Consider the following 17,941-nt stretch of genomic DNA (forward strand, 5'->3'; position numbering starts at 1 on the left):
GGGGAGTGAAACATTGGATGGAAGATCTTCCTCTCTGTCTCTCCTCCTCTGTGTATATCCGGCTTTCCAATAATAATAATAAAATCTTTTAAAATAAATAAATAAATAAATAAATAAATAAATAAATAACAAGGAAGCTGAGACTGGGTGATTTAGAGAAAAATAAACAGGAGGACCTTTTGGGGCCAAACCAATACACCTTCCCATGTGGGAGACCTGAGCTGGGCTAGTTGGTACTGACCACCACCTACCTGCGTAACACAAAAGCCACGGCTGGGAGGCCTGCCTGGCAGGGCTCAACCACAGTACCTGCCAGTGAGTGTCGGGGCAGGATGTGGATCATGTTGGGCTGTGCCATGATACTAACTAGCGCAGACTGTGGAAGCAGATTCTGTGGGGGACTGTGGGCTCACCATTGTAGTGCTGCCATATCTGCTTGTTTGCCTGAGGGCTGAGATGGTGATAGGCTATTAGGCATGACCATGGAACTCACTAACACGCATGGGTACTGGGGTTGGGAACAGGCCAGGCTAATCCAGGCTGTAGCACCCGCAGGCATACCCAAGAACTGGGTGTGGGGTGGGCCAAGCTGCAACATCCACCAGCACATACAAAGGCCAACACTGGAGGGTAGACTGTGCTGGGTAAGGACCTAACACCCACCGGCACACATGAGATCTGGGTCTGGGAGTGGACCTGCTGGGGAAACTTGGGGAACTTCCCTGGTGAGCTGTCACTCCCACTAGTGAGCACGTGATGACAGGCTGGGTGCTGATCAGGCTGGGCAGGGCTACTCCACTTGTCGGCAGATGTGTGGGTTGGCTCTAGTGGGGAGGACCGGGCAGGGCGAGGCCAAACCATAGCACACTGGCTTGTATGGGAGCCAGAACGGGGTGTGGGCCATTCTGGGCTAAGTTAGGCTATCACACTTACTATTCTGAATGAAAGCCAGGGATGAGAGCAGGTTGGGCAGAGTTAGGCTACAGCACCCACCAGCTAGAGTTGGGACTGGTGCAGGCCAGGCCAGGCTGCAGCATCTGATGGCAAAGGCCAAGATGGATGATGGGCTATGTCAGGCTGGGTCAGAGAAACCACCAGAATACGCAAGATCTGTGGCTAGGAGCAGGCCTGGTCAGTGAGCTAAGGGAATACCCTTGCTGGGCTATAGTTCTTACCAGTGAGCGTGACAGCCAGAATGGAAGCAACAAACTGGGCTGGACACAGCTGCAGTATCCTTTGGCATGGGTGAGTACTGGGTCTGGGGTGTGCCAGATTGAGCTGGGTGAGTACCCACTGGTGCCCACAAGGGCCATAGTGGGTGCAGGACATTCTGGGCTAGGTCTCTGCACCTGCTGAACTGGGTCTGAGGGTGGACCAGGAAGAGCTAGGATGTAGCACCCAACAGCAAGAGCCAGTGGGTGTGGGCTTGTCAGGCACAAAAGGTAGGCCAAGAACCCACCAGTGTGAGCAAGATCTGCAACTGAGAGGTGGCCTGATGAAAGAGCTTGGGGAACTCCTCTGTCAGGATACAGTCCCTGCAGGTGACTGCAAAATTCAAGGCTGGGAGCAGCCCAGATCAAATCAGGTTACAGTACCTGCCAGCATATGTGTGGGTCAGGTCTCAGGGTGGGCTAGGCTGGGCCAGTTCATGGCACCCACTGGCAGATGTGAGAACCAGGACAGGGTGCAGGACAGGTCAGGTCAGGCCACAATACCAGCCAGTTCACATTAGGGTCGGAATGAGGGCTGGTTGGGCTGGGTTAGGCTGCAATACCCACCAGCATGAGCTGGGACTGGGGGCAAGTCTGTCAGGCTAGACAGTAGAACCACCTGGAAAGTGCAAGATCCTGGGCTGGGAGTGAAACGAGCCGGGAAATTGAGGGCACCCCTATTTTGGACTACCAGAACTGGGGATGGGCCTGAATGATCAGGCAGTAGCACCTGTCAGCATGAGTGTGGGTTGGATAGTGGAGTTAGCTGGGCTGAACTACACTGCGGCACCCATTGATTTGTACAAGAACCAAGTGGGATGCGGGACTGATGGACCAGTCTGCTACACATACTGGCATACACAGGAACCAGGGCTGGGGAAAGGCCTAACAGTGGTCACTGGGGGCTGCTCCGACTAGACTGCAGTTCCTTCTGGTGTGCACAAGAGCCAAGTGTGTGGTGGGCAGGGTTAGGCCGGGCTATGGCATCCAGGAGTTTGCATATGAGATGGGTCTAGGGTCAAAACTGACAAGGTTATTGCAACCACCAGTGTGTGTATAGGCTGATGTGGGTGATGGATTGAGCTAGACCCCACACTGGCTGGCACACACACAAGTCAGGTCTGGGATCACCTCTGGTGGTTTCTTTGGGGACTCCCAAATTGAACCACTGGACTCAGAACTCCAACCATTGATCTGTGGTCTGACTGTGGAGTGAACGCATCAGAACTGAGTATCCTCAGTTGCTAAGTCCTGTGTAGTGGATGGCATGCCCAGATGCTCATGGAGAACATGACAACAGTTCACTGAGGCCTGCAGATGGAGGGTGGAACAAGTTGGACGACTCTCCCAGTCAAGCTTTGGCAGCAAATACCTGGGTGAAGCGAAACTTTAAGCAAGACTATGCAGGCCTGGCAGTGTGGCCTAGCGGCTAAAGTCCTTGCCTTGAAAGCACTGGGATCCTATATGGGTGCCGGTTCTGACCCTGGCAGCTCCACTTCCCATCCAGCTCCCTGCTTGTGGCCTGGGAAAGCAGTTGAGGATGGCCCAAAGCTTTGGGACCCTGTACCTGCCTGGGAGACTGTGGGGAGCACGGTGCTGAAGCCGCTCCGGGATTGATAAGGGCTGCCGCAAGATGGCGGCTGGCCCAGGGCCAGGAGGCGGAGTCGATCTCGCCAGCAGGTAAACAGGAAGTCACAGGGATAGGCTAATGACTTCACTGTGATTACTGGCCTATCACATAGCACCAAGTGGACCCACGGGGAGAAGTGATTGGTGGAGAACTATATAAAAGTCTAGGACGAAAGGGGACGACGAAGGACAGGAGACTGGGATGGACAGACGGACTGGCGGATACTGGACAAGGGAGAAGAAGAACAGGCGGGAGGAAGCGCGCTGGAGAGAAAGTAGAAAAGAGGGATACAGACAGAAGCAGCAAAGGCAGGACAGAGAGACGGGGCCAAGAACGGAAAAATGCAGCTGAAAGTACGGGAAGAAATATGGGAAGGGTGGCGGAAAGAGGGCTGGAGAAGCGGCAGAGGAAAGCTTAGACCAATGGGGACAGCAGAGGGGAGATAAGGTTTTAAACACAGCCGCTTTTGGCAGTGAAGGGTCCAGTGGCCAGCTTTTCCCGGACCCCCAAGAGTATGACTTGGCGTTTTAGTGTCGCCGCTGCTGGGCGGCAGCCGCGTGGGAGACCTGGAAGAGGTTCCTGGTTCCTGGCTTTGAACTGGCGCAGCACCAGCCATTGCAGTCACTTGGGGAGTGAATTATTGGACAGAAGATCTTCCTCTCTGTCTCTCCTTCTCTTTGTATATATGACTTTGTAATAAAAATAAATAAATCTTTAAAGAAAAAAAAAGGAAAACTATGTTAGCAATGGACCTTGGAAGGATTCCCTCAACCTTGGAGCAACAAAACCAACAGCATCTCAGAACTACTGCAACCACTTAAGCAGTACCCTCAGAACATGCTCCACACTGGGGCCCTGGGATGACACTGAGTGGCTGTCCCCCGTTCCCAGGCAATGGTATGGTTGGGCTGCTGGGAGCCCAACCCCACTTCCTCTAGATACGGGAAGAAAAAGGGAGACAGGAAGCAGTTGTCGCATCCATTTTTCTTCATTTATCGACCCTCCCCACCCTAATCGGTGGTCTACATGGGCATGCATCTCTCTCAAATATGTAAACATCATCAAAATAAAGTGAATTTATTATTTAAAAAATAAAAAGACACCCAGTCCCTCATCCAAAACAGTCAAGTGACCCGTGTCACTCATAAATGTTTCAACCATGAGCCCAGACCCTCACTGCCAACCACCTCACATGGACAGGCACCAATGGAGCACTGCCCACAGGGGGAAATCTGAAAGCCCGAGGTGACTCCATGTTGACAACAAGGTGGAGACCCTCAACATGCACAACACCGTGGGTGGCACTAGACCTTCTCCCTCCTCCCTATACCAGCATGTGTCAGCAACGCTCCACGTGCTGGGTAAAGCCTCATAGCCTCTATGGAGGACCACCGGACAGAGTGAAACAGGCCCGCTGTGGCATGGCTCCTGTCAGACCCCCACCCAGGCACAGCCTGTGCATGGGAAGCAGCACCATGCACACAGCGTTCCATGTTTCTCCATGCAAGGACCCAGCCTGCATGCCAGAGGGAAGCAGCCTCAGAGCAGGGCGCCGAAGGCTGACGCAGCATGCAAGTTCCAGCGTGCTGGTAGAGATGGTCCCAACCAGACAGAAAGCAGACTATGAGCTCCCTGACTGCCATGGCCTAGCAGCTGTCTGAGACCAGCCCTTCACAGAGACCCACCAGGGAGAACAGAGAGACCCACTGGCTGATCCACCCAGTTCAAGGGAAGAAGACACCAGAGGACATCAGAGTGCCTGTCACCAAAGACACGGACTCCTCCAAAGAACAGAAATCCAGTTGTCCCAGAGAAATTAGTGTCAGAAAGCTACCGAGCATTTAACCCTCCTGGGTCCCACTTCTACCACCAATAACAGCAAACACCACTGCCACAGCAGCTGTGGCCTGGAGACTCAGGCCTGTGGCACCAGGCAGAGGCTGAGCACGCCACACCTGTCATTTCTTCACCATGCCTGGCCTCAGGACACGCCATCATTACACTCATCGGCCCAACTCAAGAGCAGCTATGCCAACTGCCAAGTCAGAAGCCCTGTCCTTATGACATGTAACCCTAACTCAAGATACCAGGAGAGGAACTGCAGGGTGCCTAATGTAGCCAGAAGTCACTACTGGGCTCAGGGCAAGCTCCTCTGCTCTACCCAAGCTTTCTGCTCCTATGCGGCAGTGATGGTTCAAGCACCTGGGACCCTATGACCCACCTGGGTGACCAGGGTGGAATGAACCAAAAGGTAGAAGATACCTCTCTCTGTTTCTCTCTTTCTGTCTCTCTTTGTTTCTGTCTTTCAAATACAATGAAAACACTCAAAAAATAATAAATTCCAGGAAGCTGGTACCATGGCATAGTAAGTTACTCCAACTGCATGCAGCACTAGCATCTCCTATGGGTGCCAGTTCTAGTAGCAGCTGCTCCACTTCTCATCCAGGAGGGCAGTGGAGGGTGGTCCAAGTGCTCACCCCACACCCATGTGGCAGACTCAGAGGAAGCTCCAGGCTCCTGATTCCAGACTAGCCTAGCTCCAGCCCTCCAGCCATCATACTCATTTGGGGAGTGGATCAGTGAATGGAAAAGATCTCTGTTTCTTTGTCTTTTCTCTCTGTGTAACTCTGCCTTTCAAATAAAAATAAATCCAAAAACAAAGAAAAAAGAATATCCCATCTCTCCAACAAGAGTTTCCCTGATGCCTGCATCTCATTATTCACTTTTAGCAAGAGGTAGGGTGAAGAAAACTGGGGCAAGCAAGAGAAGGGACTCAGCGCCAAGGACCCTGCGTGGGGCTGAGGGCTGCTTCAGCCACACAGGGGTGGGCACACCCTGGTGGAGACAGCTGATCAGGGACCAGTCATGACATCACTTCCTGCTTCCTTTTCCACAGGAAGGGAGACTTCTCCATGAGGATCCTGAAAAGAAAGGAGCCACCAAGCAGGCGGGCAGTTAGTGCCAGTCAGTGGTGACCTTGCAACTGTTCGCACCTGGAGCATAGGAGGAGGAGAGGCTATGAGAGGCCAGAGGAACTGGCCATGTCCTAGAACAGCCATGTCCTGCAACTGTAGGAAATGCATCTTCCTAAATGGAAAACATGAATAGAGCTGTGCTTTGTCTTCCTGACTCATCTCACCAGCCCCACTGCACCAGCCAAAGTCCCTAACCCTGGTTTTTTTCTTATACCCACTGAACCAGGCCATTTGGGGCACATGGATGATGCAGTCCTCCCTGGCCACCTTCTGGGGCCAGGGTTGCCCAAGGTGTCCTACAGCAGCCGGGGCTAGAACTACCATCAGGGCTGCTGCAGCCAACAGTCCCACTCTCCCTGGGGTTATGCTCCTAACCCCAGGACCACCCTATACAGACCGTGGGTCACAGCCTTCTGCCAGAGCCTGGAGGGCAGGCCTTTCTCCCACACTGACAGCTTCCTTAGACGACCCCAAGGCCAACTCCATCCAGGAGCTGAAAGCTGCACTGTGTGCTGCCGGCCCCAGAGCTCAGGCAGTGTCGCTGGGAAGGCAGCAGGCACTGCCCCTACACACCAGCAGCAGTGGGAGCAGCTTCCCGCCCATGCCTCTGGAGGGGACACATGGACCAGCCTCCACCACCCAGCTCTGCCATTGGCTGTTGTTTTGCAATCCTTGTGCGAGTTACTATGAAAAAAGAGACTGCTGAGGTAGCAAAAGCTGTTTTCCTGTGGATGTTTCACAATCAAATAAAATTCCCTATAAAATAAACACCTGGACCATCTGGTGCCTACAGCTGTGATGAGAGGAGACGCTACCACGGAGGCCTGAAGCAGACCAGGGAAGAGCTGAACAGAGGCTGCAGATCACAGGGCGAGAAGGAAAACCCAGCATGAAGCATGCTGACCACAACTGCAAGACCCTGGCCATCAACACAAGCTGGGTGCAGAAGACAGAGCCAGAGCACCACGCCTTCCCCACCACCCCTGCCCTCCACACCACTGTCTCACATCTTCCTGCGAGGTTTCCAGCCAGCTTGCTGCCCTGCCCTCCCCAAGCACAGCATCAGCAAAGTCTTCAAGTGGCAGAGATAGACTGGCAGCACACCAGGCCCAGGCCTCACCCACCCCCAGGACAAGAGTTCCCACCCACAGGGTCTCTGCTTTTTTAGAGCCTGTCCCTCTGTATACCTTACTTTCCAATAAAAACAAAAATCTTTAAAAAAAAAAAAAAAAGAGCCTGTCCAGTAGACACCATCAGTGGCAACTGCCCTCAAAGAAAAGCTGCAAGACATCTAACAACGCCTGATTCACTGGGCTAGGGTCTCCCCTGACCGTCAGTCCACCCTCTCCTGGGAAATGGCTGTTCTGTTGAACCCAGCCCACAGCCAGCACTAGGTTTGACCCCCAAGGAAGCCCGTCCAGAGACACAGCAGAGGACTGATGAAGACAGGGAGGCAAGACACTGACAGGAGCTGAGTCCCCTGATGGCGACTTTTCCTCCTGATTCCGGATGTGAGCTTGTCTCAAACAAGGTTGACTGACCTGGGATAGCTATCACAATCTCCTCGGGCTTTCACTGAGCCCACATCTGACTAGAGACAGGGCTCAGTCCACCCTGCCCCTTGCTCCCCGGCCCCACCACAGACCCAGACTCTGGGACAACCAGAAGGGCTCGCACCACAAACAATCTTCCCATCATTTATTCTCAGGAACATGCAATGTCACCAGCAAAAAGAACAATACAGGAGTCAGGGGTCCCTTCCCCAGCCCTGCCTCAACTCTGGAGTCAGGGGTCCCTTCCCCAGCCCTCCCCCAGCCCTGAAGTAAGGAGGGCCCCTGTCCCCAACCCTGCCTCAACCCTGGAGTCAGAGAAGCCCTGTCCCCAACCTGTTCTCAACCCTGGAGTCAGAGAAGCCCTGTCCCCAACCTGTTCTCAACCCTGGAGTCAGGAGTCCCCTGTCCCCAACCCTGCTCAACTCTGTAGTCGGGGGGCCCTGTCCCCAACCCTTCCTCAACCCTGGAGTCGGGGGAGGGGCTGTCCCAACCATCCCCCAATCCTAGATTCAGGATGGGCCTATCCCCAATTCTTCCTCAGTCCTAGAGGAGGGGGGCTTTTCCCAACCCTCCCTCAACCCTGGAGTCATCAATTCCCTGGCCACCTGCACTTCCTTCTGACCACCAAGCCTCAAAGCCCCTCTGTGAAGACAGAACTGAAATTGCAGGAAGTCAAGGACCTTGCCACAGGCACACAGTGGTCTACATCCCAGGGTACCATGGCCCCACCCAAGCCTCCTATCCATATGTCCCTGGCATGTCCACTCACATGTAGCGCAGGTGAGGGTTCTTGGCAAAGGCTCTAGGTTGGATGCTCCTCAGGCCTGAGTTCCGGATGGTCCTGGACAGGGAGAAAAGAGCCTAAGCACAGAGCAGACCGGGGGCCTTGGGCCACACCTCATGCCTCATAGGGCCTGAATGAGGACTGGCAGCCACCCTGCCTCAGGAGTGAGCACAGGGGCTCCTGTGGTCCTCACAGGCACCAGCAGAGGCAGCACCCAGTACATGGCATGACTGCAGCCACTACCTGGCCTTGCTGGGATCCCAGGGCTAAGATGTATACCACCCTTAAGGGTGCAGTACCAACCCCACCAGAGGTCCCAAGATGACGACCACACCCCTATGCCCGGGCTGGCACTCACAGCTTCTGGAGTCCAGTGTAGAGTTCCATGTCCACAGCATTGAGCGTGTGCAAGCTGGGCCAGTTCTCGATGTATCTGCAGGGAAAAGAGGCAGGACAGTCAGCACTGGAGTGAGAGGCCCCTCAGTGGGATCCAGGGTCAGCCAAATGCAAGCCTGGCCTTTCATCATAGTCAAACTTCTGAGCCCGGGGCCCTCCTCTTGTTGGCAGGAGTCCCGCCACCTTCCTGTGGAATCCTTGTGGGGGATAGGCTGCCTGGTGGGTTTACTAATGGCCATGTGGCATTGTATGTACCCTCCCTACCCCCGGCTACAGATTCCACTCTACCTCCCTGCTTCTCCTGACTCGTCTTCCCCCTATTTAGGATTTCCGAAGGACAGGCTCTTTCTTTCCCAGACATTGCCCCTGAAGAGGAAACCAATGACACCGGGGCTTCAGTACAGGCTGCTGATGCCAGCAGCCACTCCCCGTCAGAGGGCTCAGGAGAAGCAGTGGTGTGAACCCAGTACTGACCCTGCAAGCAGCAAGACACCTCACGGGGTGGCACAAATTTGGGAGCCAGAGCCTTCAGGCAGCTGCCAGCCCCTCTGGCCTCTCCTTCTGCATTCTCTGCAGCTCTGAACTAGCACTGCTCCCTTTCTGTGCCCCAGACCTGGAGTTGAAGGAGCTCGTGCATTAAGTAGGCATCAATTCAGCTTGTTGGATTTTCCATCAAAGACATAAATCACTGTTAAGTAAAGCTGTATAATCAACAGATATAAACCAGTGCCAAATTCCAGCAGAAAGCAAAGAAACTGGGAGTTTGTGTCTGCAGAGCCTACTCATGGGCAGACTACTGATGCCCGGGGCTCTGTAACATGCAGGCTGTGTCAAAGACGCCCATTCACACACAGCTGCTATCCCACGGGGCTAGGGGGACTGCCCTCCCTCCCTTCACCCCTCCCTGCTATCCCACGGAGCTAAGGAACTGCCCTCCCTGCCCCCACCCTTCCGGACAGGACCCGCAAGGTGTCAGCACAGAGAAGCGGCAGCCCACTCCAGACAGAGCTACCCAGGCATGCTCCGGCCGGCGCACGCAGCCACCTGTCCTGCACAGCTCTGCCCGGTTCTGCCAAACCCGTGGCTCTGCCATCTGCCACCAAGTCAAGCGGGAGCCAGGAAGGCAGCAGGATAGCGGCTGCCAGGGCCTCTGGAAGAACTTCCAACCATGCAGTGACGACAAGGGCTGATGGCTTGTTCCCCAGCATGTCCTCATGGGATCCTGCGGAACAGCCAGGGACGGGGACGGTGAGCCCACACTGAGCTCCAGATTCAGAATCTCTGCGAACCGCCCAGCCTAAGGCTGCTTCCTTGGTCTAACCCCACAAGGGCAATAAACTGGCAACCATGTGCCACTAGGTCACTCTGCACACTCCCAGGCCACAGTCGCCGAGTAGATGACAACGTGCAGCACAGCACACTATCCACAGCAGATCAGCTCCCAGCAAGCACCTGTCCATCAAACCCCATATGGAGCCCCTCTTCTCAGTCCCACCTGGAGCTCACGTGTGCCGGATACAGGTAGGCTACAGAATACATCAGGCTATAATGTACTCAGAACCCCTCTTCCAAGCCCCCCAGAGCCCTTGACATGCCTGACACAGGTGGGCTACAAACCAGTACTACACTCAGTCTTTGCTCTTCTCAGCCCAACCCCTCCCCAGTGTGTGCACCCCAAGGTGCACAGGACTAGCCTGATTAGCAGCATGACCCCCATTCCTGGTAGGAGCTGAGTTTCACTAACTCAAGAAAAGGCATTTGAATGGCTCAGGCACAAGGACATGGTTAGGTCTGTTACCCCTGCCCCCTCAACACATGCGCCCCACATACAAGCTCAATACGTGGTTCTCAAAGATGAGTTGATCCCAGACACATTTACCCATGTGCAAGAAATATTTCCAGCTGTCACAATGGAAAGTCACACAGGTGTCCAGGGATGGGACGGGGCATGCTCAGCCTCCCACAACACACAGCACAGCCCTTCCACAGGAAATGCGGCCCCAAACCTGAACCAAGTGGGCCTCCGCGGAGTCTGAGAAACGGACAGAGGCAGGACAGCCCTCGGGGACACACAGTTCCAGAACCCCAGTGAGTGGCTTCATAGCCATTTTGGAAGGAGACGTGACATGGATGAAATACAGCTCAACAGCGCACAGAGAGCACAACAGTCTTCAGTGAGACTCGATCAGAGTGTACTTCTATACAGAGCCCTCCTTCCTCCTCCTATGCAGCTTGGGCCAGTGTGGCAATGAGCTGGCACTCCACAAGCATCTAAATATCAGACTGGCAAGGCTGTGTGGTTCACATTTTCATTAAAAACGTGTCACAGGGAGCTGCTTCCACCTCTAGGCTTTGGTGTTGAAGGCTGGCAGCTGCTCTGCATGGAAGACTTCACAGCTCTGGTGCGTCCACCTCCACCTGATCCCAGAGGATCACAGTGCCCACTGGGGCCCATTGAGGCCCTCTGAGCGCAAAGGTCTCCACAGGGGATGGTGGGAGCAGGCAGGACACAGGGTGGTGAGAGCTCCAAGCCCTCTGTTCTTGAGATGCGGCAAGCCTGGCACTGCCTCACCATCCAACTTCCACTGCTGCCTCTCATTGTCACTTCACTCACCACAGCGGTGGGCTGCTTTCTGTAACCCCAAGATGCAAAGGCTGCATTTTCACCTTACTGGTCTTGTGTTTCTTGTTTTGTCAAATGCATGAGCAACCTCCTTGCTGTTTAAGTAGCAGGCGAAGCAGTGCCTTCAAATGTCCTTGGTCCCCCATACCACTGCCAACCCCGTGGTATGCTGGGTGCTCCACAAGTTCGGAACCCAAAGCTCATTCCGTGTCATGACACACTATGTCATTTCTACCCATCCACGTGCTCCTTCTTTGGTTGTGGGCTGTAGGCTTCACTTTCAGAGCCTCTACTGCTCACTATGTGCACAGTGTCCCCTGGAGCCTCACAAGAGCTCCCACATGAGCCACCTCATAGACACTGTCAACCGCCTCCTGGTGCATGGCCATGGTGCATTGCCATGGTCAAGAAGAGAAACTAGGATCTGATGGGGATTTTAACAACTATGAAAACACACACAGTTAGATGATCACTCTTGCTTTCTTGCTGTGAGCTCTGGTAACAAGTTTTCCTGCTTTGCAGGCCATGCTTGCAGGGTCCACCAGGAATCTCAGGTTCCAGTCACTGCTCTGGGAGCTGCCTTTCCCCAGCACAGGAGTTTTGGAAAACAAGGCCAATACGCCTTGAGAGCACACTATGCCATGTGCTCTCAGCCCAGCACTCCCATCTTTGCACCTGATCTGTTCTCAAAGAGAGCCACACTGAAGGATCAAGGCAAGTGCATGGCAAAAGCAGCCTGGAGTTTCATTTCCTAACAAATCCTCATTGGGCTCCATTAGGGCGCACACACACAAAACACACACACACACTATGCCATGTGTGCATTAGTGCTCACACACACACTGCCATGTGTGCATTAATGCTCTCACACATACACACACACACACTCACACTCCCAGGCACTTGACTCTGAACCCTGGCAGGGCATTGAGGAAATTGGTTATCAGGGTGTGTTATGCCTGGCAATCCAGACAACAGCTCTACTTCCCAATATCTAATGTGCTCAGCCTCATAAACAAACTCCCTGCAGCACCAAGGGAGCTGGGGGCGTGGCCTTGGATCATGCTGCCAAGTCCAGGCCGCTCCACAGCTGTGGTGGGGGGCTCAATGCCTGTAGGGCTTGGTGCTGGGCTGGTAACCTGGCCTATCAACACTTGAGATACAGCTTGCCACAGGCAGCAGTTACCAAGGACCACAACAGCCAGCCCGTCTCTGGAACCTGCTAGAAGAGCATTTGGATTCTGTGGTGAACAGATGGCAGGCAGCAGCCCCAGAGCTGCCCCCGATCAACTCTAAGGCTGAGGACACAGACAAGAGGTCTGTGTCCACTTGCACTCTCCTGGTGCACAGATGCCATGTGCTAACACACTAAGAAAAAACCAACCTTCTAGGAGCCAGATGCCATCTATGTGTGCCCCACCCAGTACACTGAGGAGCTCCTCAGGCTCTGGGAGAACCTCCAGAAGATGACAGCCCCACCTAGACTATCTACCAGTGTTCTAGGTAACATCCACCTCTGGTCTCAAGCAGGGCCTAGGCCCCACTAAACATCCTTATCCATTCTCATCTTTCAACAGCCTCCTGCCAGAGCTACCACACTCTGCCACACGCAGAGCTAACACACCCTGTCCTGCTCACTGGGGTGCATGTGTGTCCCTCGGCTGTATCTGATTTTCCTGCCCTCAATCTCTGCCTGAGTCGCCACACAGATGACCACACACCTATGAGGCCTCTAGACCAATGCTGCCTGACCTACTTCGAGAAGACCCCAAACTCGGAGCTGGCATGGCCCACACCTACCTCCCATCATCCTAGGCACTCAGCCTTTGAAGATGGAGATGGCCCAGGGCACAGCTGTGGACAGGCCTTGGGGAGCTTAGCACAGGGCTCAGCAACAGGACAAGATGGTCCTATCCTCCACACACATCACTGCCTCCCCCAGAGTGTCTACCACTGCACTGAGACCACACTGTGAAAACACCAGCACAGGGGCCCAGCATGGTAGCCTAGTGGCTGAAGTCCTTACCTTGCACGTCCCAGGATCCCATATGGACACCAGTTCGTGCTCCAGCAGTCCCACTTCTCATCCAGCTCCCTGCTTGTGGGCTGAAAAAGCAGTATTGGATGTCCCGAAGCCTTGGGATCCTGCACCCACGTGGGAGACCTGGAAGAAGTTCCTGGCTCCTGGCTTTGGATCAGCTCAACTCTGACCGTTGTGGCCACTTGGGGAATGAATTAGCGCACAGATCTTTCTCTCAGTCTTTCCCTCTCTGTATATCTGACTTTCCAATAAAAATAAATAAATCTTTAAAAAAGAAAAAAACTAAAGAGAACACCAGCACAGACCACATTAGGAAACCAACAGATTCTTCCCTCTTGAGCCTCCTGACCTGCAGTGGCCCTGTATCCAGATGGCCCCATTACCTGCACACAGCCCTTTCCTTCTTGCCTTCTTGAATGTATGCTGTCTACTCACTGGTCTCCCACTCTGACTCCAGGTCTCAGCCTGAAGCTCATCATTCCACTTTCTCCCCCAAGGCAAGGTGAGCTCACCCAGGCATTCAGATCTGAGCCCATCTGTGCTCAATGCGGTCTTCCAGCCAGACCTGCCCCTACAATGCAGGATCTGAGCAAACATAATCCCAGTCCTTGCTTCCACCTGCTGAGCCTGCTATGTCTCAGACCATGGCACAGCCATCACTCCAACTCTCTCTCCTCACCCTTAGGCTGTGCATCCCATGAGGAAGTCCATCCCGGTAACAGCTCGCATGCGGCTCATGAGGCCGCTGCCTTAAGAGAGCAGCCCTGATCCACAGCAGTGCAATTGAGACCCACCCTTTGCACATTAGCTTTCTGAAACATAAACTTCATCTCCCATCTCCAATGCAAGCCAACCAACCTCCAAAGGCTTTGCCTTCATTCACACTTTGGGGGTGGAATTTAGACTTCACAAGGCCAGAGAGGTCTCACAGCCAGGAGCTCAGCCCCTTCTCTTCCTCCCTTGGTTTCAGCTTCACTGTCTCTTCCTATCCCAAAACATCAAGCTCCCTCTCTCTGCTCACGGCCTTTGCCATTGCCCAGCACACCAGCCACTGGTTTCCCTTTATCCCTTCAGCTTTTAAGGCAGATTTACAGAGAGAAGGAGACACAGAGAAGGAAAGATCTTTCATCTTCTGGTTCACTCTTCAAATGGCTGCAACGGCCAGAGCTGAGCTGATCTGGAGCTAGGAGCCTCTTCTGGGTCCCAAACACTTGGGCTATCTTCTGCTGCTTTCCCATACACAAGGTCATACACAAGGAGCTGGATAGGAAGTGAAGTAGCCAAGATATGAACCAGCATCCATATGGGATGTCAGTGCCTGAAGTTAGAGGATCAGCCTGTTGAGCCACAGCACCACCACTTGCCTAACCAACCCCCTCTCCCCGCCCCCCCCCCCCCCCACACACACACTTTCTATGTAACCAAGTCCCAGACCAACAGTTCTCAAGCACTGGGGCTGACAGTGTCTCCAGGGGACATTGGCAGTGCCTGGAGACATGTCCGATGTCACTGTTCAGGTGCCACTGGCATCAATAATAGGGGCCAAAGGTGTTCTAAACATCCTACAGTGCACAGGTGAGCCCACAGTAAGGAATTAACAAATCCCAAAATATCCCGGCAGCAAGGCAGGGGAACCCTATTCTGGACGTCTGCTAAACCTCTGTCAGAGTCTCCAGTCACTTCAAGCGTATGCTTCTTTGTTTACTGCATCTCTTCCCTAGCAGACACAAGGCCCATGAGGACACATGGCCTGTCTCCCTGTCCCTGCAACCCTCAGCTCAACAGTGGCCCACAGCATGCTAGAAAACACCACAGCCTCAGGACCAAGGCATAAAGCAGCTAGATTCATGGTGGGTGACACCAGGAGGCCCCATGAAGAGTACCTTGTCCTGTCTACAGGCAGAGTCACACCCCACTGATTAGAAACCCTTAAGGGGCAGGGAGAGGGGGCAGCACTGTGGCACAATGGGTTAAGGCACCACCCACAATTCTAGCATCTCATATGAACACTGATTCAAGTCCCAGCTTCTCCTTCAGCTCCACGGTAATGTGCTCGGGAAGGTAGCAGGTGATGCCTGCAGCGTTTGTGCCCTGTTACATACATGAGAAACTCAGATGGAGCTCCAGGCTCCTGGCTTCAGCCTAACTTGGACTCAGCAGTCGTGGCCATTTCGAAAATACACAAACAAATGAAAGCTGTTTCTAGAGAGCTGACTGATAGCTATTCCTCTCTCCATGTGTGTATCTGTGTCTTCCCGCTCCCACATTCTGCATTTCAAACAAAATAGATCTTTAAAAAGAAGCCCCTGGTTCCTACTAAATAACTTCACCTTCATCTTGATCAGGAGAAAAGGGGGTCCTTGATCAAAAACAGAGACAGTACAAAGCAGGTCCTGTCTTTCCCTTCCCTGATGGGCCTTGGAAGAAAGTCTGAGCCGGAGTAGGCTGTCGCTCGGGCCAGAGCCATGGCACTGTGACTCACGGCTCAGAGCCACTCTTCATGTGGGCAGCCCCCTTGGGATGACGGGAGATGCCCCAGATACCCTTTACTGAGTTCGAAAGCACTTATCATTTGTTTAACAGCTGCCCGCATGCAGGGCTTAATTCGCTCAATGTGGAAGTTATGAAGCTGGATTGTTAAGCGAGCATTAAGCTCAAGTGCACTGCCTAGACTTCCAGGGCAGTGCCTTCCCCTCTGAAGAGGCAGGTTTTCTCACTGCAACTCCGCCTCAAGATGCACCCTGGCATCCTCACTGTTGGTCACCAGGAGGAAAGAGTCCCCGGCTTGTAGAAGTAATGAGGCTGTCCCAAGTCACTGCCAGAGTACAAGGTCACATCTGTAATGCCAAGCTCTCTTCCATGCACAGCCAGGTGGGGTAAAAAGCCACAAGGAGGGAGAGAGAGACTGTTCTTGCCAGCTCCAGGGGGGCTATGGCCACTGCTCTGGGGGACTTAATGCCAGCGATATCCTGTGCCTGCAAGATGCCAGCAGATGTCTGGGGTGTCCTGGGCTCAGACACCTTTGCCAGGACAGCCCCCTGGAGGGTTACCTCCTTGATAAAACTATCCTGTCTGCTAGAATGACCAAGTTTACTAGGTCAGCTCACCAGGCAAAATCAGTACCTGTGCGGGGAGGGGAATGGCTAGGGAGCCCTTCCACAGGACAGCAGCTTGCGATGAGTGGGAGGCACCTTCAATTGCACTCTCTCATTCCCCCTTTTTCTTTCTCTCCTCAACAAGATCTGCACCCAGGCTTAAATTCACCTGTGCCCTACTTGCCTTTGAAGTGTGTTAGGGGTCCATGTATTAGCTCCCAAATACCTTGACTGGCTTTCTCTGAACCTGCAGGAGACCCCTCCGATCCACAGTGGCTGCCATAGGGGCCCTCCAGGAAAGGTCAGGAGCTCCTTCTCCACCTGTCCTATTACCTTCCAGCTCCCCCTCTTCCCCACTTCTCATTTCTGCCTTTTCCTTTGGCCTCCACGATTGCAGAATGGGTCCTCTCCAGTTGTGGGCTGGGCTAGTTTGAAATTAGAAATGGCTGCAGTGCTCACAGGCCTGTAATCTGAAGCAGAACTTGAGGAAGCCAGCAGCAAGCAGGTGTTCCAAACATGACTGGCCTCTGGACAAGGGGCAAGCACCCTCTGGGCTAACAGATTTGCCTGTGCTTTGGTCGGCTGGGTCTCAGACCATCCCTGACATGAATTCCTTGCTTAGGAAGCCTCACTGTCTGCCTCCAGCCTACCTCCTCACCCTGGCCTGTGGTGCTGCTGAGGGCATTCATGCCCACGTTGCCAGAGGGCTGGGCCAGAGCCCAGGATCCATGTCTGGTTCAGAAGTGAGAGCCCAGAACTGCCAAAGCCCAAGCTGTAAAGGTAAGGAAGGAACCAGAACTGCCAGTGGAGCAGATGCCACACCCCTGCCACAGCACCCCCATCAGTGCCCTTACGACGCCAGTCAGCTTCCCGTGCCGAGGTCCCTTCAGGCCCCCTTGGCTGGGACAGCCCTGAATCCCAGTTCGCCACCTCTTTCCAAGTCCTTTCCTTGCTACTAAACTCCAATTGCTCCAAGGCGGCTGCTGGCTTGGTAAGTCACTTTCTGGTTTCCTGTCTTAGTTCCTCACAACTCCACTTAGGTTTCTTGGAGTTCTTTCTCAAGTAAACTAATTATCCTTGTATATTTCTCAACAGGTCTGTTTCTAGGGGTTCCCAAACTAAGACAGTGTTTGTCAAACAGCTCCTGGGCCTGGAGACCACAACTGCCTGTCCAGTCTGTCTCTCACTGCAGGACTCGAATCTGGTAGCCATCACGTGAGAGAGAAGCCATGCTATTGGGACTCTCAGGGGTATCAGTCTCTGCATTTACCCCCATAACCTCACTGTAATTCCACAACAACCCTAACACATCTTACTTATCAATGATGGCACCGCAGTGCCAAAAGGCCAATGACCATCTCCAGAGCTGAAGTGTAGACCCAAGCTCCCTCCCGATCTGCTGCCCAGTGGCTGTCCAACAGATGGCACTGCCATCCATCCAGCCCGAGCTCTCTCACCCTCCAGCAGTGCTTCCTCACTACTCTTCCTACTAGCAAAGTGCCCTGCCTATTTCCAAGGACTAGATGACAGCAACACCGGAGCAGCAATAAACAGCATGAAAAACCACAGCACATCACAGAAATCTAGGTGGGTCCCAACTGCACAGTCCCACCGTACTCTTATCCACCCACTT

At 53.7% G+C, this 17,941-nt stretch overlaps 1 protein-coding gene across 6 annotated transcripts in view; it reads right to left on the reverse strand.

Moving 5' to 3' along the window:
* Window positions 1–17,941, reverse strand: part of NTRK3 (neurotrophic receptor tyrosine kinase 3) — a 196,065-nt gene that overhangs the window by 152,995 nt on the left and 25,129 nt on the right. For all 6 annotated transcript variants that reach the window (XM_058666613.1, XM_058666614.1, XM_058666615.1 and 3 more), the window contains 2 exons: window positions 8,512–8,586; window positions 8,139–8,210 (listed from right to left, as the gene is read on the reverse strand). In XM_058666613.1, coding sequence (XP_058522596.1) covers window positions 8,139–8,210; window positions 8,512–8,586 — 147 coding nt within the window. The remainder of the gene's footprint in view (window positions 1–8,138; window positions 8,211–8,511; window positions 8,587–17,941) is intronic.

This window comes from Ochotona princeps, chromosome 6 (genome assembly GCF_030435755.1).
Source record: "Ochotona princeps isolate mOchPri1 chromosome 6, mOchPri1.hap1, whole genome shotgun sequence".
Lineage (NCBI taxonomy): Eukaryota > Metazoa > Chordata > Mammalia > Lagomorpha > Ochotonidae > Ochotona > Ochotona princeps.